This window comes from Epinephelus fuscoguttatus, linkage group LG13 (assembly GCF_011397635.1).
Source record: "Epinephelus fuscoguttatus linkage group LG13, E.fuscoguttatus.final_Chr_v1".
NCBI classification, from domain to species: Eukaryota; Metazoa; Chordata; class Actinopteri; order Perciformes; family Serranidae; genus Epinephelus; species Epinephelus fuscoguttatus.
The window spans coordinates 16435733-16456757 of record NC_064764.1 but is presented as its reverse complement, the minus strand read 5'-3'; the positions used below and the strand labels follow the sequence as shown (position 1 = coordinate 16456757).

Below are 21025 nucleotides of genomic sequence, written 5' to 3'. Positions count from 1 at the left end.
ACAGCAGACAAACTCTTTAAATAGTTTATTTTTCACTTCGGCATTGCATATTCACTATTCATAAACATATTGCTTTATTGTTAACCCCAGGAAAGAGGAAAATACGATTATATTAGAATTGCTTGTTTAAAAAACTTTTTGCATCACATTTTCCTGATACATGAGGTAATTTTGAAAAAGTACAGGGATCACTGATATACATAAATAAAACTTTTTCTTCAGTCCAGTTTAGCCCACAAAGTGTCTTCCTTTATGCTTTACTCTGTCACTCAGTAGTGGACTTAAGTGTTGTAAAGCCAAGGGTGCACCTCTCATTGAAGGCATGTAGTCGCAGAAAAAGTGCAGTCTATTAAGACTGAGTGGTGTTGTAAATCTATTGCACATACTGTATTCCAATATCATCTAACTGACATGTTATATGTCTAATTGGGTAAGTGTTTAGGTCCAACTATTTCTTATAGCTGAGCTAGTAATAGGCTAGAAACAAAGCGTGAGTGAGAGGCAGTCCTGTTAAAGGCCAGCATTCAAAATTGGAGTTTCCCACTATCTCATGCAGCAAATGCATTCCAATTTTAACACATGCTAATTTAACCGTATGCTTTGGTGCTGCTTGTATCTTAACGACAAAGAAACTGACAGTTACAGCAATGTATGACGATGTCTTTTTTAAGGAATATGGATTGTGCAGAATGAGCTGAAATTGTTATACACAACATGCATCGTACAAGATGACAACTCAGTAGTTTCCACTCACATTTTCCTTTGACCTGAGATAAGAAAATGGAAACAGAGAAAGGCCCTTTAAATAGAGGTTGTTCTGAGCCACACACTCCTTGTAACCATATACAGTAATTATATTAACCTAATGTGTAGTTGTCACACTAGAAGATATATGTTAAAAATAAAAATGTCGTACAAACTTTAAGGCCAGGTATAATGGTAAACTAATGGAGCTAAATTTCCCACTTTTTGGAAAAAGGAATCAAAGGGATCCTGTACAGTTTTACAGGCAGCAACTCAACACACCAAAACCCTGCAAACTCTAATCAACACTTAAATCTGCTACATCTCACTGTATCCATGACTACTGAGCAATTAAAAATATTTTATATTTTTTCAGTTCCCACAGACATTCTGAAAACAGCCCATTAAGCTCATGCTGACCAACAGTGAACATTTTCCTTATTGAAAAAAGTACAAATATGTCTCGACAGGTTGGTGATAAACATGCAAAGTGTCAGAGTGCATCCCAAAGGGTGTGGTTTTGATAAATATTTCTACAATCCAAAATATTACTACATCTTTTACCAAATAACTGTGCCAAAAAACACAGCTGTAGCACTTCCCCAATTTCAAATGGAAGACCTGGATCAAATCGAGGGGTGAACAACCATGTAGGGTCACATGACAGAAGGAAGAAACTAAATATTACCAGGGGTTAGGGGAAAAAATAGCACAACATGCAAAAGTCCAAGCACTGCATCCGCCTACTATGTGCTCCAAACATGGAAGTTATTTTTAATTCAGGGACTGGATCCTACAAAGGATGTGAACCACAACGACGGGGACTTCAGAGGATACAGTTCCAGTCCAACCTGTGCTAACTGACTGGAAAGATAAGTGACAGTAGCAGCACCTAACCAGATTTTGTCTGTACGATGACAAAGAGCTTGATACCTGGATCATAGATATAAGAAAAAAGTGAATAAATTATACATTTCTTTGAGGGCTAACATCTGGTATTTTACAGTGTTATATTTTAGTACTTAAAGTCCATGGCATAGGATGATACTCTAACGTTCCAATTTTATCAAGTGTAGAAAACATTAGCTTGTTCACATCTACAGGTTAAAATTTTGGACCAGATGTGGAGATTCCGCAGCCTGCTAAACATGAATGAGTAGGTTTGTAAGTTCAAAGGGTTTCATATGGCTTGTCAAGGCAGTGTGTTTGTGTCATCCCCATCTGCTTTGATTAAATACTCCAGATAAACAGCCCAGTGTTGTGTTGGACTGAGACGATTGTGATAATCAATGACTCCTGAGTTGCTGACATGGTGTTTAAAGACTTTGGCTGGAGAGCTTGGAAGCCATATTGATGATTGTTGTGATTATTATTTTACAGTATGCTTTTAGTTAGCTTTCGCTGTGTTACGTTACATAAAAAATATTTGGGAAATGTTGGGCAATTTTCAGACTTTGACGTTTTACACAGGACAGTAATAACTAAACTCGAGAAATGGCTTAACGTGCATCTCGTCATATTAAAAGTTTCTGTGCGCAACTTGATTTCCAAAATAGGAAATCAAAATATCTGTTGTTTCTTCAAACCAAACAAAAATCTAAAAATGTAGAACTCATATACAGTATATACCAAAACCAAACATAGGGTGTAGGAATTACAGTACGACCTTAAAGCTAGAATAAGCTTGCAAAGAGCAGTATTATTCAGTGGCACAATGCAAACACACCCATCTCACCACTCTGATTTACAGTTTGTTTTGCATAAAAACCATTTGCATGGTTCAGGAGAAGTGGATTGCATTCGGCAAAAAAGTCATCATCACCAACCTTCTGTTTTTTTTTTGACAGATGCAACTCAGTAGAAAGTGGACAGATGCAAAGGAGACACATAGCTTGACGTGAATGCGTTTGTGCGTGCATGCTCAGTGGGAACTGTTGGTGCTCCAGTCGTAAGGGAGGAAGATAATTTTGGTCTTCCCAGCAGAGAGAACACCCTGCAGGCTGGTCTTCTTTGGAGAGTCACCCATGTGCTCCACCACCCACTTAAGCAGCTACAAGAGAGACAAGGTGGGGGAAAAAAAAAAATCACAGTGTGAGGTACGCGGTTGGGTTGATTCTGTATTTTAAACTGTGAAATGATTTGCAGTTACTCAAGTACTGGACTTAAATAAAGTGCAAGTGCTTATCATAGGTTAAGCAAGTGCTTATCATAGGTTAAGCAAAATTAAGTATTACCATTTTATGATACTTTCTGCTTTTACATTTTGGAGGCATTTTTTTTACTCCACAACTTTTATTTGACAACTTTAGTTAGTAGTTACTTTGTAGATTATTCATACAAAATCTAAATCTACAAATATGATATATTATCATAGGTTAAGCAACCCATCAGTATACTGAACAAGTTTGGAACCCATCGGCTATCATCTGCTGACAAACGAGGAAAAGACCACACTTACAATATTAAGATATCCCAAATCTAAGCTAATATCTAGTTTCATATTATGATATCAAAATAATATCGATATATTGCCCAGCCCTAGGTGTAGCCAGTATACGAGCCAAGTCTTCTTCTTTTTAATGCACCTGTCATTCTAGCTAATCTCTAGAAACAGTAGGGGTGGGGAAAAAAAATCAATACAGCAATCTTTGCAAATATACATTTTGATACAACTTTTGGTACTAGAATAATAAAATCAATTGCTTTTTTGGTCCACTAGATGGTGCTGTTGTTTTTTTGTCAAACATCTGGACTTATTTGGGATTTTTTAATCACAGACGGAAAAAAGGACTTGGATATGACGCATGCCATTTACAAGCAGTGTCATATGAGAATACTCCTGGAACACGATGAACATGAGGGCTCACCTCACACTTGACCATCCAGAGATAGCATTAGCGTCTGACAACCAAGCTAACGTTAAACCCGCTCTGCTTGACAAAACTACAATCAAACACTGAGAGAGCGAAGAAAATAACAGTCCACAGTACATCGCATCATGTGCAAAGATCTGCGTCCATACAGTGTTGTTGTAAACGAAGGCTTTTGTTACATGCTAAAAACACTCCGTCGGTATGGAATTCCGTCCCAACCTTTTTCAAGGACACAGCTGTACCCAAGCTCTACAGAGAAGTAAAGCATAAAGTTGAGGAATCTTTCAGCACAGCAAGAAGGGTGGCGTTAACTTGTGATGCCTGGACTTCAAGGTCAGTGGATTCACATGTGACTATAAATAACAGCACAAGAATGGGGAATTGTTGTTGTAACAGACAATACTTAACATGGGTGTTGCCATTCAGTGAGCAGGATACCTGCATGTGAAGTGTTTCAGTTCTTCGCAGAGGGCGTTAAATCTGCCAACATTTCAGTTTGTCAGGTGTATGCAGCAATTCTGACAGGTTTTATGACGATGTTGGTCAGTCTGTCTGCTTTGCATCACATTTTGCTGCAATAAAAATGATTGAAGTCTGATGAACAGATTGAAAACTTATCTTCTGAGGTAAAATTGATATTGGCAAAGTTTTCCTTTGGGGAAATAATTCGCAGTTGGGAAAAGAGGCAATAAATTGCAATATATTTTATTGTAACCTAGGTATCGTGATAATATCATATCGTAAGTCCTCTGGCAATTCCCACCCCTAAGAAACAGATATCTGCATACGAATGCAGTTGAATTAAATCTTCACCAGACCATAATCATTGGGTTCCAATTTGTATTTTGGTACTACTTGGACTACGGGCAGACACCAGAACACCTTTGATACCAAAATCTTGTCCCATCGCCAACAGATTCTGCATACATATGCACAATCTGTTTATAGAGTATATATATCACAAAATTAGCCCCACCTTTACCAACTGCAACATTGCAGTGATTGACACATTAATACATCACTAATCATAACCCTGTGATATAATATAAAGGATTCTGAAATGGGTGATTCTGCATAATGAGTACTTTTACATTTGGTACTAGTAAATGTATGAGTATACATGAGTTTGAATGCAGGACTTAACTGTAACTGAGTATTTTCGTACTATAGAACTGCTACATTTAATAAAGCAAATACCTGATTACTGCTTCTGCCACTGTTATTATGTCTAAGAATAAGACTGCAGGATTGGCAATTGGGAGTCAAAACTACCTTTTCATCCGTTCCTCCAAAGTCAGCTTTGTACCACTTGAATATCTGGCTGAGTCGAACTTCTCTTTTCCCAGAATCCACCATACAGGCGTCGTCATTCTCCAGAAAGGCTTCAGCTGCTGTGCGGAGCTGGCTGTCAATGTCCTGATAGAGGTGTGGGGATCGGAGTTGATTTCAGACCATTCAAGCTCTACGTATTTACCAGACACAACATGATGTATACAATTTACACACTCCATACATATTTGTGAAGCCATCTTACCTGTGGCGTATATGTTTTAATTGGTGGGCAGCCCTTTGCACCACAGTTCAAGGCAAAGTGAATGAGGGGCTCTGCATCTGGAAGGGCCACCTAGTGGACAACATGGGAAACAGAATTTAAATGACATTAGTTATTCCACATAAAAGTGTCACTGCTTAATCAGTAAAATGTGCAGCTGTGATTTAACAGTGTCTCAATACTTGTAGTCGCGGGTCTGTTTTGGAGAAGGGCTTCAGAAGCTGTGCGACACCTTTTCTGTTCCCTCTCAGAACGCCATTCTCAATGTCCTGTAATGTGAACACTTCTCCTCCAATCAGGTAGCTCACATAGTTGAAGAACTATAAATGAGACAGGAACAAATATGTCATGTAATGTCAACTGTTGTTGCTCAGGTACATGTGAATTGAATTAAATATTAAGACCATCTTAAAAACAACAAAACGTTAAGACAACAGGACCGTTCATGCCACTTAATAATGCATGTTATATCTTTATATTCTAGTCTGGATATAAAATAATGTATGCTGCGCCAAAAATGGCTGCCATAAAACTCAATATATAAATACAAGCCCAACATCTATACATAAAGGTAGCAGGAAATGCTCTTGATAGGCTTAGGGGTTCCAGGAACACCTCTGAAACTCAGATCAGACCAAAGATTCGTGACGAGACGTAACCATTTTAAAACATTGCAGGCAAACTTGTAGCGGTGTGAACTGGCTGGTCTCAACTCCGCTCAAGCCGGTAATGGTGTCGCCTGTGACTCAGTTTGTCAAGTTGGCCAGCGGCTGGTTTTAGAATGTAAGGCATGTCACCTGCATCAACAATCGACTTGTAGCAAAGTCCGATGACAAGGTCAGCAGACTGCATGTTTTCTTGCTGTACTATTCCCTGACAGCACTCTGTCCCCGCCAAGCCATAGTCTATCTCCTTTACATCCCTGGAGCTGTTGGCACGGATGTCGGCCCCCGTCCTCACAGTGTGTCAGTGTCAGACTGTGGATTGCTGCTGCTGCTTGCTTTATGTGGGCATGTCGTACACACATACTTATTGATTACTCTCATTGTGGCATATATATTATAAATACAGTTCATCTGAGACTTTTGTCTCTTTGCAGTGGTGTAAACCGGTAGGTTTCAGATTGCGGCAGACTGGTGCACTGCAGGTAGTTGCAGATTTAAGCTGGTCTTGTCGCAAATCTTTGGTCTGAACTGGGCTTAAGGAAACTCTAGAAGTACTCTGTGTGGTCCTACTCTGTATCTTTGCCACATGTTGGTGGGGGCCCCCAGGCGTAGGTACCCATGGATGACCAAGGCATTGTAGATGTTGATGAAGAAGGCCAGCTTCTCCTCCCGGCTCAGCGAAAGCAGCTCCACTCTCTGCAGCTGAATGGCCAGCTCACAGTAACGCTCAAAGGCGGGATTTACTGACATGCCCTTGTAGTCCACAGTCTGTGGGAGCAAGGAAAGTGCAGTGGTAAAGTAACTACAGAACCACACGCATATGAGCCATTTTATCATTCGTCACATCAATGTACAGTCAGAACATGTAGTAAAATCTTGAAAGAAAAACAAACAAGTCTCATAAAAGGCCTCAAGACTAAAGCACACAAGGTAAACCTGTGAATCAGTGTAAGCCAAGTAATACTGACACTGAAATTAAAAACAGCCAAACAGACTGATGAATACACTCTGAGTCAGAAGCTCCGAGTAAACAAGGACATTACCTTGCCATCAGCAGAGAGATGCTCAGAGAACAGTTTCAGAATCAACTCCCGTACAAGCAAAGAGAGCTCAGCAGCTGAGAGCAATACAGAGAGAGAGAGAGAGAGAGAGAGAGAGAGATGGTTAATGTTTGACAACTTCAATAGCGTTCTCTGGTGAGATGAACCAAATCAATATCTGAATGGCTAGAGCAACTGTGTTAGCATAGCCTCAGTACCTTGGCAATTACTGGATCTGTTGCAATACAACCTCGACTACATAGCTCATAGCCAGATTTCAAAACATTAACACTGAGGTGGGCCTTTCAATCTAACAACATAAATATTGTAAATGGGCCTAGGTGTATTTCCTGTTGGAGTGTTTGTTAATGCAGTAGCTGTCAGGGAGTAAACAGGGGCCAAAGCTGTTGGTCTAACAACAGAACAGCCATGACCAGCCTATAACATAATCATAAAGTGTGTTTAAAGTAGCTGTGACATACCCCAGGGAAAAATAATGAACTGCAAAAAGATCAGGGTAACCTTGGTGTTGTACAAATGAGATTATTATTAGGAAACATTACCTGTGGGAAAAGAGAGCATCGCAGATAAACCCAAGAGAAACACAGCCAAGCATAATAACACCAACACTTACAACAGCGGTGATTATAATCACCTCTGTGTTGTGCAGCACAGATTAGCTTGTTAGTTAGCCTCTAGAGGTGTGCAGCATTCAGGTAGAAAATACAGCACAGAGCCGGGCAATATGTCTTACCACCACCACCACCACCACCACCACCAAGAAACTTCTGAAAAGAAATTAACAAGTATTGATGTGTCACAAGATGACACCAAACCTGCAGACAAGCCAACAAGGACTTAAAATAGGGCTTCAATGATATATATTTTCAGGCCTGTGTTTCCTCAGTGCAGGGATTGTATAATAACAGAATTAAGATATCTTATACAATACATGTTATCAAATACACTGCAGTCTTTTTTTCCCAAGGTCAAACATAGACTTCCACACTCATGCTGCACCCTAATCATACAGGAGGTGGAAGTCACTGATGGAATGATATATATTTTTATAAAAAAGGCCATATATCAGATATATCATCAAGCCCTACTTCAGTGTATCCCACTACAGAGCTCACTAACCTAATATCCAAACCCAAGCAAACCCAAGCCAGCAGCAGAGGAAACGACAGGCGCTAGAGAGCACTGAAGGACACCAGTCAGCGTGAACCTGGAATGCGACGTGCGAAGGCCCCAAAGCCCGATATAGTCCTGACCTACCCTGGATGGGACTGCAGGCTGCCGTCTGTCCTGCGTTGAGAGCTGAGTGAGGGTCATCCTCCAGCAGCCTGTACAGTGTGTCTTTCCCTTCTGCAAAACTGCCATCCTGCTGCCCACAGCCGCGCACAATGACCATGTACTTCTTCTGCAACAATGCTTGGCCGGTACTAGAGGCCTCAGCCCTGGCTAGCACACACATGGCCACAGTGAGGAGTTCACAGGTGAAGTCAATGACTTTCCAGATTTGTTCCGTACAAAAATCAAGCTGACACAACACTGGGTGCCTGTTTCACTGCAGGTCTACAGCCTTACTTACCCATGCCCTTCTCTTTCTGCAGCCAGTCAACCAGCTGATCACCTGAGAAGCTCTTTTTGTACACTGTCAGTCCCCTCCTATGACTGCCAATCACATTGCCATGTTTGAGGTCCTCTACCAGGTCTGCCAACTCATCCCTCTCACACATAAACTCTGCGAGAGCAGGAATATGCCAAGCCACACATGGACAAACACACAAATACACACATGTTCATATCCGCAATTATGAAGGAATATCTGCAGTCCGGCTTGTGTGTAAAAAATGTATCTGGTTGCTGGGAAACGTAGCACCTGGGTCAATGCTTATTATTCAGTATGGTTGATTTACATTTCTCAGAAAGAGGCCAGACACCAAAGCAACAAATTACTCACTGTATATGTAAGGACAGTTTAACTTGGATAAAAATATGGCATGTCTGTTAGAAATCATTTTTTAAAGTCCATAAAAATCCATAAACACAGATTCACAGAAAATAACATTAATTTTGTTGCCATTTTTACATATTGAATGTTTAAGGGATGTCAGAGCTAATACACATGTTGTCAACAGGCAAAATCCTCAAGTATGTCCATTTAGTTTCATCTAAAATCCAGACAAAACAGAATTTAATCTATGTCAGTTGTTTAGACTGACAACAACTGAGTGTTTGTTTAGCACTACATTAACACTGGCCTGCACAGTGGCCTATATGCACCTCGTAGCAGCCCAAAGCTGGCCAGTATTGCTAAAACAACATCCATTGTAGTATCAAATAAGATATCATAAAGACTGTTGAGGGGGCAGAGACTAATTAAATAAACACTTTAGCATAATGATAGAAATATGAGGGACATAATTCCTTATTTGGAGGCAAAACTGAATTAAACATTTCTCCACAAAAGGCTGTGTAAGCGCCCCTTTGGATAGACTTTGTTGACACAGTAGGGAGTTTAATAATCACATATAATGAGGCAGCCTGGTGCTGCAGGGCTCATCCAGAGTATCAAGTTTCCTGTATCAACTGTCTGTGTTGGCGATAGGGGCAGGAGATGAGCGTGGGCACACCATATCCGTACATGCCAGTACTAGTTTTACACTATAATTCTAACTATAGTTCATCTGAGTCAAAGCCTCACATTAGGGAGGATTTCCCCCAGTGGGGTGGTTAATGTCACCATTTCATAACCTATTTTTAAGCACTCTAAACCACATCTGAAACTAATCGTGCAAAATTAAGCAATTTATCCACCCCGATCCTCGAAAAAAAAGGGACTGTACAATAATAGTTAGACACACTATGAACTGTGCATTAAGAGCAGGTTACGGACAGGACATTGGGATTAAATTTTTCTGCACCAAAACGTGAAGGCAACAAAGTGATCTGGAAGAAGCAAAAACCCTTTACTTTTCCAGACCATTAAATTCCTCACCTCCATCAGTCTCCCCAGCTGTCTCCTCTTGCTGGATCTCCTCTGGTAGTGGTGGAGCATCTGCTGGAAGAGGCTCTTTCTTGACCAGATTCACCAACCTCTGCAGCTCCTCAGGAGCCTGAGGCGTGACACAGATTGACACATGCATACAAGTCTTGACACAATTTAAAATAATAATAGATGCAATTAGGCTTTTTTTCGACACATTACATTAAGTTAATTAGTCACTTAGGGAAGTAGTATCTTTAGGCGTTTTTACTCCTTCTCACCAGTTTCTGTAGGTCGTCGTTGCCCCCAACGTGAATGTTGTTAAAGAAGATCTGAGGGACTGAGGTGCGTCCTGTCAGCTCCTTCACCCTGGCTCTTAGCTCTGGATGCCTCCCCACATCCACATCACATACCGGTACTCCCAGACGCCCCAGGGTGGCTTTAGCCTGCACACAGTGCGGGCACCCCTGGATGGAGTACACCGTTACCCGGCCCAGAGCGCTGCCCTCAACCTCCTCCATCTGCAGCAATGATGGAAAGACAAGAGGGCAAAGAGTTTTAAGTTGAAGCCTTCCAGAAAAAGTTGGCTGAGCTCCATGTTTTTCTCACCAACATCAAGTTTTACATGTGGGCAAATTTACCTAAAAACTGTTCTTACCTCGTGTTCCTTTTTCTGCGCTTGGCTACTGAGTGAGTGTGAACTACACAACAGGTGCTTCATCCGACACATTATAACTATGTTCAGTTCCTATTTTACATGAATCATTGAATGCACCTTTTGGCCTAAATGAAGCTTTAAACTCCTGCCTTTCTATGGGTCAGCAGGTGGTTTCACATGTTCACTGAGAGAGTTCATATAATCATACATGCACAAAAGTTTGGGAGCAAACATGTGAGACTACTTTTGTGTACATATAAACAGTCATGAAAAACACCTCTATTTTTCTACCTTAGATGAGATATTGCACATGCAAGCATTTCTGGTCTTTATACTACTTGAAAAAGGAATTGTTTTCTCTTTGCTACACACACAGTGGTGACACTGATAGTTTAATTCAAATGAACTGGTTCCACTTTAGGGTGTTTACTTTAGGGCTCGTGTTTTGTGTGTCGCCAATGAAGGTGGCAGTTCTCCAAATGCTTTTGCACAATACTGAAGGAATCAAGTTCTTGTCCTCAACTTTCTGTACACTGAATGATATCAAATTGCAGTTTACAGTGGTGGTCTTCTGGCCAGTGAAGGGATTTAATCCAGCAGTCTCACAGTCCTGGATAATTCAAGAGAGGTGATTATGAGGAATTGAGGAACTTCTCTTGGCACAATGTCCTCTCAGCTAATTTCTAAACATTTCCTTGTGTTGAAAGCAGGCCAATGCAATGTGTATTTCAACTGTGTGAAATGTTAGTAACTGACTTCGCATGAAGTTTAGCAATGACAGTGTTCCTCATTCTTTGTGACAAGGCTTTAAACCAGCAGTCAGTCAATATTAGTCTGGGCTTATCAGTGCTGGATCAAACCACACCTCATGCTGATGCTTATAAAATAGGTCAAGGTAGTTTATACACCAGTTTCACAACTTCTTTGCCTTCCTTTCTGAAGTAATAAAGCAGTTCAATTTTTAAATTTGAGAATTGGTTTAATACTATTTTCCACATGCAACTCTCTAACTCAGATACTGAATAGTAATAACTTCTTCCAAATGTTGATGGGAGATGACTGCAGATAAACAATGTACTAAACCTAGAGATTGTTAACCCGAATTGTAGAGTGACATTTACTGTCTTAGGAAAAGTAAAAATTTAAGGGGTTTAGACCATTACCAACAAACTAGGCTAACCTTATCTTAAATCCCAAACGTTTTTAATGGAGTTCGGCACGGGTAATGTAATGCATGTCTGTTTCAATAACTAAAAAGCATTATAACCGACATATCTATCAAGAGTGAATAAATAATTACACAACTCGATTAGTGACATGTGTGTAACACTTTTCACCGCTGGATATAGCTTTAACCGTACAACGTTAATGACTAGAGAATGACATTAACAAGCTAATGTGGATATATTAGCAAATGATAATGGTGCGTTACCTTTCAGCGTTTGACTCCCTCGCTTAATTCGGCTGCACAATTTAAAATCGCACAACTGCTTCCTTTAGTCCTGTTAATTAAAACATATTAGTTAATACGTATGTTAAGTATAACGCCAGCTGAGAGGTCGCTGATCTTGCAGGTAAATTACCCAGCTGCACTGGCAGGACATCATTGCGCAGGCTAGCCCATATTAGCTGCTTTAGTTAAGCTAGCTATCTTGTCTTATGAGACGTTCAGGTGCTCCTCGTAAACTTAAAACTCTAGAGCACTTGACTAGAAATCTTATCACGCATAATTTCATCTTTTGACATAACAGTAGATGATTTCCTTTGTAAACTCAATTCTACCGTTTGGGACAGACCTTTAAAAAATGGGACAGACAGTGTGTGACTGGTTAGCTAGTTAGGGTTGTTTGTCTGAATTCAAGCTGAGACGCCAATAATTCCCATATTTTTAAAGGCATCTGCTGGGTATACTGTCATACCGTAGCAACCGTTGCTTTGCGCGGAACCATTTACAACTAACTCATGTTCCTGTACGGAGAAATCCCCAGTAGGACACGAATGGACGAAGAGGAGCTGATTTTCCTGTTTGGGAGTGTCGAAGATGTCGGGACTATCGGTTACAGAGCGCGTTGGCTGTACAAAATTATTGACGTTAATCTCGAAAGAGGACTTAATGTCACTTAGTGACACGGTCACGAATAAAATGATAGTTGTGGAGAATGTTACAGGTATGTTTTCAATGTTTACCAGATAGCAAGGAGCATGCAAGCTAGGATATTATCAGTAACATTAAGCGTTAAATACATTCTGTTTTGTAACACCGACATTCTTGACCTGCTATGTTTTGTGACCCGTTACCATAAAAAAACCGTTAGGTTTTTAGTGGTTAAGGTGTTTAGGTTTAAGGTCGGTGTCACGGACTCTGACAGAATTCAGTGTAGCACATTTTCCTATATTTCAACAGATTTAGCAAGCTAATGTCAAACATATGCATTCCATGTAGCATAAATTGAAAGTTTGTACGAGCGGTTGTTAAAATATTCACTCCATTTTGTTCCACCAAAACACATAACATGAACTAATTACCGGAGGTTTTAGGAAGACGAAACTGTAAAGTAAGCTACCGTTAGGCTTCATATAGACAATACCTTAGTAATGAACTAAGATACTGCATAAGAGTGAATTGCCTTTTAAATAAGGATATTGGCATGAGATGACAATAGGGATTGCTGATGCTATTTCACTTCTGCCTGAAGGCATGTTCAGATAATAAAAATCCAATTCTCTTACCCCTTATGCTCATCTCTTTCCACAGAGGCGATGGAAACAATTCTTTCCTTCTCTAAAAATGCTGAGGAGCTCCTGAAAAGGAAGAAAGTTCATCGTGACCTCATATTCAAGTACCTGGCCAAAGAAGGTGTGGCGATGCCTCCCAACACCGACAAACACCAGCTGGTGAAAAGGACACTGCAGCTTTGGTCGTCTGGGAAGGTAGGGACAGGAGACAGGAGGTCAGAGGTGAGGGAAACTCTGTGTTTCAGTTCCAGGGAGAGAGGTAAATTAAACTCTGGGTCAGTTAATGAATAACCTGCTCGCTGTCCAGGTTTCCTTTAAAAAAACCATGAGTTCCTCTCCGTCTCCTCCCTCTGACAGAGGCAGACACGCTGTTTCATTTCCTCCTTGATTCAATCTGCATCAAAGCGCATTAATTAGCCGAGATTTACTATGTCACAATCAAAAACCTGGTTTGATATTAGCTTGTTACTCAGGACTATCTTAACTTCGTGGTTGTGTACGCTGCCAGTCGTACACAGCATCAGGTTGTCCTCAGCTCAAATACAAACCTCTGTATGTCCTTTTTTGTTACACTGAGGACAGCTGTCAGTTTGTTATAACATTCCCACTAAAATATTTATTACACATAATGTGTCATTTCAGTTTAAATTGTAAAAGTCGCTATGAAGCTTTAGACACGTAGGATCAATGAATAATCATCCCCATAACTTATGATGCGATTGGTGGCATTGATGGAACATAATTCCTGAAATCTTTGAGGTTAAATGTTAATATTTAGAGTGAGCAGGATCGTGGTGCTGCTGAGGAATGTGAACATGATTTTTTTTTTTAATAGACAGTGTAGAGTCTGAACATGTTTCGTCAGCATCTCACTTAAAATGTTTAAATTTACTGCCTTTGTTGCCATGTAGCTGAAATAAAGCCACTGAATGCTCCACTGTAACCTTTTACCACGTTATTTCTGGATCCGATTACAATCACGTCTCTAGGCCTGTGTCCTTGATTTTTATTTTTATACCTTCAGTTTGTTTTGTTTTTATCCCTGTCACATCAAAGCTGACCATACTGATTTTTAAATTGTAATGTAGACTGCAACCTAAATGATGAGTTATTGAACAACACTTTATGTGCTAATTTACCAACCCTTTGCCCTGCTCCGACTCAGATTCTTAAAACAATAAATATATGTGCACAGTTCGTATACAGGACAATTAATAATATTTCTACATCCACTGGATTAAAGTGGAGGGTCTGCCTTTTATTTACCTGTTGTCATGGTGAATCATAGTATCAGACCTCTATTGATGATGGCTTTTTTCATTCACTGCACACATTCTCAACTCAGGGTGAACATACTCAGAATTGATTGGATAAATTGTGTTCAGCTGTACTATTTCATCAACTCAGAGTTCAGGTTCCGACTGGACTGTGACACTGAGTTAAGTTGTCAATAATTAGCTGTTGACAGCTTGTATTATTGAAACGTGTACTGAAAAGTAATCCAGACACAACTTGACCATGTGTTTGAATATACCAATAACGTCTCGTTTCTTTAAGGCCATGGATGAGACCAAAGAGAGACCGCCCACACAGACAGTATCCACAGATGAGAAGACTGGGGTGGGCTTTGACCCCATGGTCCTTGGCCAGCAGTTCTGCCAGTGGTTCTTCCAACTCTTAAACAGTCAGAACCCCTCGCTGGGCCAGCCGCCTCAGGACTGGGGACCACAACACTTCTGGCCAGATGCAAAACTACGCCTCCTCTCCAAGTAAGAATGCCATTAACAGAACATTAATTTGAATTAAGCTACTGGTAGTTTTGGGCAGGACTTTGTAACACCAATTGTCTGTTTTTTCTACAAACCAAGTGTCATCATAACAATTTGATAATGTGATAAGCACCAAAAAATTGTACATGTACAGCAGGAGCTTCAACTTGACCTGTATTTTACAACAGTTACAGCTAATTTGGGAAAAATAACCCAAAACTAAACTGTGTTGACTGAGCTGTGTCTGTCTTTTTCAGAGCTGGCAATGAGCAGATGGAGGAGTTCCTGGGCGCTGAGCTGGTTAACCTTCGTCTCCTGGCCTTGACCAGGGAAGAGCACCTCCTCCTCAGCCCCAACCTGGAGCTTCATGGCCTCAGGACGCTGGCTTCTCCCCATGGCCTGGTTCTGGTGGCGGTAGCCGGGACCATCCACAGAGACGGAGCCTGTCTGGGCATCTTTGAGAAAATATTTGGCCTCATCCGCTCCCCACTGGAGAACAACAGCTGGAAGATTAAGTTTGTCAACCTGAAGATCAGAGGGCAGGACGCTTTGGGTGGGACAGAGGTGGTGGCACCTGCCTTGAATTATAACTCCACTGAATTGCAGCTTCTCTGCAGTTGATGCTCCTTATTTCATATTATTTCCCCAGGGAACGCTTGACTGTGCATGCCCTCTTGTTACTCATCTAACTTGCCCAAACAACCTGAGATCAGGACTGGCGACAAACTGGCACAAACCCCTTTCTTAAGTTATGTAAAGCAGTCATGTCAGGACTGTACTGGTGGTGGACACTGTTGCATCTCGGTACATCACTGATGTAACATCTAAACAGGACAAAGCTTTGGAAAAAGCTCTCGTATTATTTTCTCTGCTGCTTCTTGTTGTGGGAACATTTTGCTTCAAACATACTGTACCTTGATGCAAGGCAAGTTTTGCTTTTGCACCCTGTGCCTTATTTTAGATAACATGTAAATACAGACATGGATGTGCTCTTGTAAATGTGTATCATATCAGATATAATGATTATATTGCTGTGCTCTACAGTGACAACTAGGTCACTACTTGCGAACATAAAGATATTGTATTTGTTCACATGATAATACTAAGTCAATTAAAATTGATTTTGAACGCTATCTAAGATGGCGGTACTTTTATGTGAGGAGTAAAGGTCAGCCCTTAATGTGTACACATGTTACAAATTAGTATTATGTCAACCAAGCTCATAAAGCGAGTGTAATCATGCACAGGTCTGATATGGGTGTATCTCAATGTCTAATATCTGAGCAGCAAACAGATGGAGGAGTTCCCTGGGTGCTGAACTGGCTGGCCCCATGGCCTCGGGGTGTTGGCCTACCTCCATGGCGTGGTGCTGGTGGCTGTATATCAAAATATGTACAGCAGCATTTGAAATTTTAATGGTTTTACCTCTCATTTTTATTTTATAGCACATCATACATTTAAATGCTGGGGATAAACATGTACCTGCGTTGAAACCGTGCGATGCAGTATACACATTGTGCCAAATCACTTATGAGCAACCCATGTACAGTGAGTTATCCTGTGACTCCCAGCAGTACAGGATAGCGTATAATTCTTACAACATTTTGCATTTCGATAGCATAGTGCACAGATGTGGGGAGAACGGCAGCCTAGTCGTTAAGTGCTTGTTTGTTTTCCGTGTGTTCTATTTATCCTGGGGCGCAGCGTAATTTGGCACAAAATTTGCCTGATGGATCTCGTTCGGCCTCAACCAAAACAGAACAGAGGATTACTTCGAATTACTTTGCTTGTTCATACGGAGGCCAGATGCTGAGCGGCCCCGAGGCTCAGAGCTAAGTGTCAACTGGCCCCTGGAAAATCGGTGTGATCGCTTCATTCATCGAAGTATTGTCAAGATGAACGGATCCCTTTGTCTTAGAAAGTCCAAGCTTTTCAGACAGATGTGATGCTCAGTGTTCATCACAGTATTTTACTGTGACTTCCACACCTCATACACCAGCAGCATGTGTACATTGTGAATATACCTTAACCTGGCAGCTCTGTCCCAAAATGTGGGAATGGGCGGATATTATATGCAAGTATTCAATCCCCGTACTTTCCTTCGGCAGCCGTGATTGCAGATGTCATGACAGCCTGAAAGCCTCCCACACCACACTGGAATGGTTTCTCTGGGTGGTCAGACATCTGATATAAAAATAAACACATTCACTAGCTGTGGTCAGGAAGGAAACCTCCATCATATGACATTTTATTCTTTACTGGCCAACATGACATATGACATGCAGATGTATGGGTCAGCCTTTCTTGCCACAGCTACAATTTTGCATATTGCTGTTGGAAGGGAAGAAACAGCAGGTCTGTCTTCACTGCCTCATACAGGACTGAAATCAGAAAGATCAGGGTGATGAGTGTAAGGGCCAGGAGAGGATACAGCGTCTTCATTAACAAAGGACCTCAGTGTACTGTAAAACAGCCGAGCAACAACAGATGGGAGGCCTTGGGAGACTTCATCATCTTTGAAAATACAGGATTTATCACCATAGCAGCGTTTCCTGGTATTTTTAGCCCGATTCAGCTGAACAATACAGCATTTTCATTGATATAGTAAACAATATAAGCCCCGTTAATTGCACAAAACAAAATAATTAAGCTAAAATGCACTTCACATGCTCCAAATTGACTCCTTTTCCAGCAATTCTACTCCGTCATCCTCGTCATGGCGCACAGGGCCTGGTGGGGCACAGACTACGCCACTATGACTCTGTGGCTTTGGTGGGAAATGTTACATGTGGGAAATTATTCTTGGCAGCTGCTTTCAAAGGCCCCTGGAATAGTTAATATCTGTGACTGTATGGGTCGGAGCCGCATGGCCCTTTGTGCTTTACTGGGCCATAGTTGTGGTCGAGGGGAAACCGCTGCAGCCATTGATCTCAGCCTGTTCACCTCTCAGAAAGAATAATAACAAGCTGCTCGCCTTCTGTCTTTATGGCACTTGGCTTCTCTGCTGTTTAATAAGCGGTTTGGCCACGGGCGCAGCTCTGACGCACGGGTTCAAAAATACCGCGGCAGTGGCGTCTGGTGAGGGTTTTGACTTTTTTTTTTTTTTGCTCCCCTCCTGTAATAGGGAAGTGTGTTTCTCATAAAGAAACATGCTAAAAGTTAGATCCATGGCTCTTTGAAATAGCTAACGGGTGGTGAACCATGGAGACTCCATCTTTTACTTTGATTGGACGTTAGGTTTGCTCTTAGAAACAGCCTTATTAGCTTCTCAAAGATTACTTTATTAAACGCTTCATGCTGCAGCCATTTTTCACTCTCTGACAAGCTGATGGCTTTACAGAGCCATTAATGCCAAAGTGTATTTTTTTTTAATGTCTGCAGCAGTAATTCTTAAAGCAGGGCCCAGGGACACCCAGGTTTTCTCAGGGACTTCAAGGTGTCCTTGAAATGGAATAAGCCTCTTATTGATAGTGTTGATTAAGTAGAAATGATCCCAAATACACCAAATGATTGTCTACAATAAGACCTATAGTGTCACTTTCACTATTAACTTCCACCTTTTTAAATTTGCTCATATGGGTTTGTTTTAGCCACATAATGTCCTTATGTGACTGAAACAAAAAATATAAGTTGATATTTCCTCTCTGCTGCTCACTCATGCGTCAATATGACTTGACCTCATGACAACATGAGGCCAGAAGAGGGCAGACAAGCTACACCAGACAGAGGAAAGACTTTGATCCCTGGCCAAGAGAGGAGTTGGAGGTGGTGGTGGTGGTGGGGATCCTTTTAACACTATTACATGAGGAAACTCATCAATTCCTCTGAGCAATCTGAGTGAGCTGATGTTACCAGGCAATTTCTATCCGGCCACTGCCATGAGGAAAACTGTAAATTCTTCCAGTTTGAATTGTCCTCCATTAAAGTAATGGGCTTCTAAAAGAGAGACACGTTAAACTGTTGCCTTTCATAGGCACAAGAGCACGTATTTCACGAGTTATCGAAGTGTCAGTAATTTATCGGTACCCGCGGAAGGTGTCAGAGACAATTTTACCACAATGCTCTCTGCAGCCTGCACTCTGCGGACAATAAAGAACGGGATTTATGAATAGGAAGGGGCTCGATCAATAGGCCATGATATTTCTCCTGCTGACAAAACATTTTGGAGGAGATTTCAATCAGAGGTTTGACTGAGTTGTTTTGTCATTTTGTTGGACTTGCCCTCCAACCCAGCAGTGTTTCATAAACCGGTACACACACTAAAAGCTGCACAGAAACAACCACATAACTCGGGGAGGAGAGAATGAGGTCAACAGTGTTTGGCGCTGGTGTTAAAGCCACAATCCACAATTCTCCAACCTAACACTTTATTGTTTTCTGAGGAGGTGTTATGTTTTTACTTCTTGTTTGGGTTATGGGGTTGACAAACTGCTGTGGCCTATTGCAAGGTTTCTGCTAAGGGTCAAAGTGTTTTACTTCCATCCTTACATTTTATGTTGATCTTGTGCTTCCTGGTCCTTTCCTGAAAAGGTCTAGTTAGACGCAAGAAGCAGGCAAAGTAATCACATTTACATTTTAAGGACATTACACAAAGAGGGGACAAGTTCAACAGCATCGTAGCATCTGTAGAATCAGGTTTGGCCTCATGTTTGCTCGACCTCATGCGACCTTAAAGCCCTTGCTGGGAGTACGCTTTACTTTCTGCTTACAGATCGCCCCCATAGCATCACTCTTCATTACATTCCCCTGATGTCTGAGCTGACATCATTGTTCCGTTTCAACACAAATTGGTTTGGACCGACGAGGCAGCCGTTACAGTTCGTATCAGCCCTTCTCCTGGCCTGGCGGTGTATCCTTACACATGCATCATTATCTCACGTAAACAGTGGAAATGCGAGACCGCTGGGGGAACAGACGCCATTCAAGGCAACAAAAGCGAGGGGCTGAGTGAAAAGATCCTGGGCGGTGACACTCTCGTTTAGCGTCAATTAAAGAAAACAACAAGCAGAGCTCTTTCTGAAGGCAGCTGGGTCCAATGTGTTTATTTATACTGAGGCAAATATGTATGTTTGAAGGAATGCATGCAGACAAGGATGTTTCAATCAGGAAAACATGGAGGGGGAACAAAACGTGTCCCTCACATTGAGATGTACTTGAGTTGAGCTCGCACACAATGCCTTCGCTCTCTCTTTATCTCTTTATGTTTCTCTGTCTCTCTCACACATAGTGGCTCCACTGTGCAGCTCTGCACTGAGTCCCTTTCGTATGCAGTGCAGGGGCCCCTGATGAGGGCCTTCCCTTGGCTCTCCAACTAAACAGAGAAGATGGTGTTATCACAACGCTGCCAGGAGGTTGTCAGCTTGTATTGGGCCGGGCTGACCGAGTGGCCGGTCGGCGGATGCGTGTCGATGCCAGGCTCCCAGCGCCTTCCCTCCGTGGACATCTGCTGTGTGTGGAAAAGCTGCGCAGTTTGTCTGTGGTTGCATCTTAATCCTCCATCTCTTCGGCTGCAACCATGCCTGGCTGAGCAAACCAGCAGCTCTGCTCGCCTTGCTTGTATTAATTGCCCTTGCCTGGCTCGCTGTTTGCTTCTGATTACACTCATTAATTTCAATTCCCCAGGAAGCCACCACCACCGTAGCTGCCTTTAGACAGGCACTCGCACACACACATACAGACATGCGCTCGCTCCCCACATACTGCACATGCATGGACAGGCATAAATGCATATTTGTATGGACTCAACCTTGCATTTGATGTGTGGTGTGAAATATTTAACATTCTTTAAATTGATTTCTTTGTCTCGGCATGTTCTCCTCATTTGGCGCCCCCACAAAATACTGCAATTATAGTTCATAATTAGGGGGAGGCAGCTATGGAATAATTACATTTGGGTGGGTGGGAAAGGAAATATTACACTCCATATCTATCATCTTAAATCTTTTTTAATGTAGTAGCTTCACTTAATAATGCTAGATTATTAATACAGTCTGATT

General features: G+C 41.5%; 2 protein-coding genes across 5 annotated transcripts; one reads left to right on the top strand and one right to left on the bottom strand.

Moving 5' to 3' along the window:
• Positions 1-10: 10 nt before the first annotated feature.
• zgc:152951 (uncharacterized protein LOC569013 homolog) lies at positions 11-13353 on the bottom strand. Of its 4 annotated transcripts, none has more exons than XM_049593825.1 (12): positions 12108-12191; positions 11957-12026; positions 10148-10387; positions 9879-9996; positions 8469-8621; positions 8153-8338; positions 6878-6951; positions 6405-6602; positions 5352-5489; positions 5152-5241; positions 4890-5033; positions 11-2794 (listed from the first exon to the last, which is right to left on the bottom strand). In XM_049593825.1, the coding sequence occupies exons 3-12, from the start codon at positions 10385-10387 to the stop codon at positions 2666-2668; spliced, it is 1470 nt and encodes a 489-aa protein (XP_049449782.1). In that variant the 5' UTR covers positions 11957-12026; positions 12108-12191; the 3' UTR covers positions 11-2665. The 4 variants fall into 4 exon arrangements, 3 of the variants coding, with proteins under 3 accessions (XP_049449782.1, XP_049449783.1, XP_049449781.1); XR_007450732.1 differs by adding an exon at positions 4056-4189 and having other exon boundaries at positions 2660-2794; positions 11957-12180; XM_049593826.1 differs by lacking the exons at positions 11957-12026; positions 12108-12191 and adding an exon at positions 13255-13353.
• lg13h3orf38 (linkage group 13 C3orf38 homolog) lies at positions 12486-16162 on the top strand. The gene is made up of 4 exons (XM_049593840.1): positions 12486-12692; positions 13280-13455; positions 14818-15029; positions 15287-16162. Exons 1-4 carry the CDS (start codon positions 12566-12568, stop codon positions 15648-15650), a joined length of 879 nt encoding a protein of 292 aa, XP_049449797.1. The 5' UTR covers positions 12486-12565; the 3' UTR covers positions 15651-16162.
• Positions 16163-21025: the final 4863 nt, after the last annotated feature.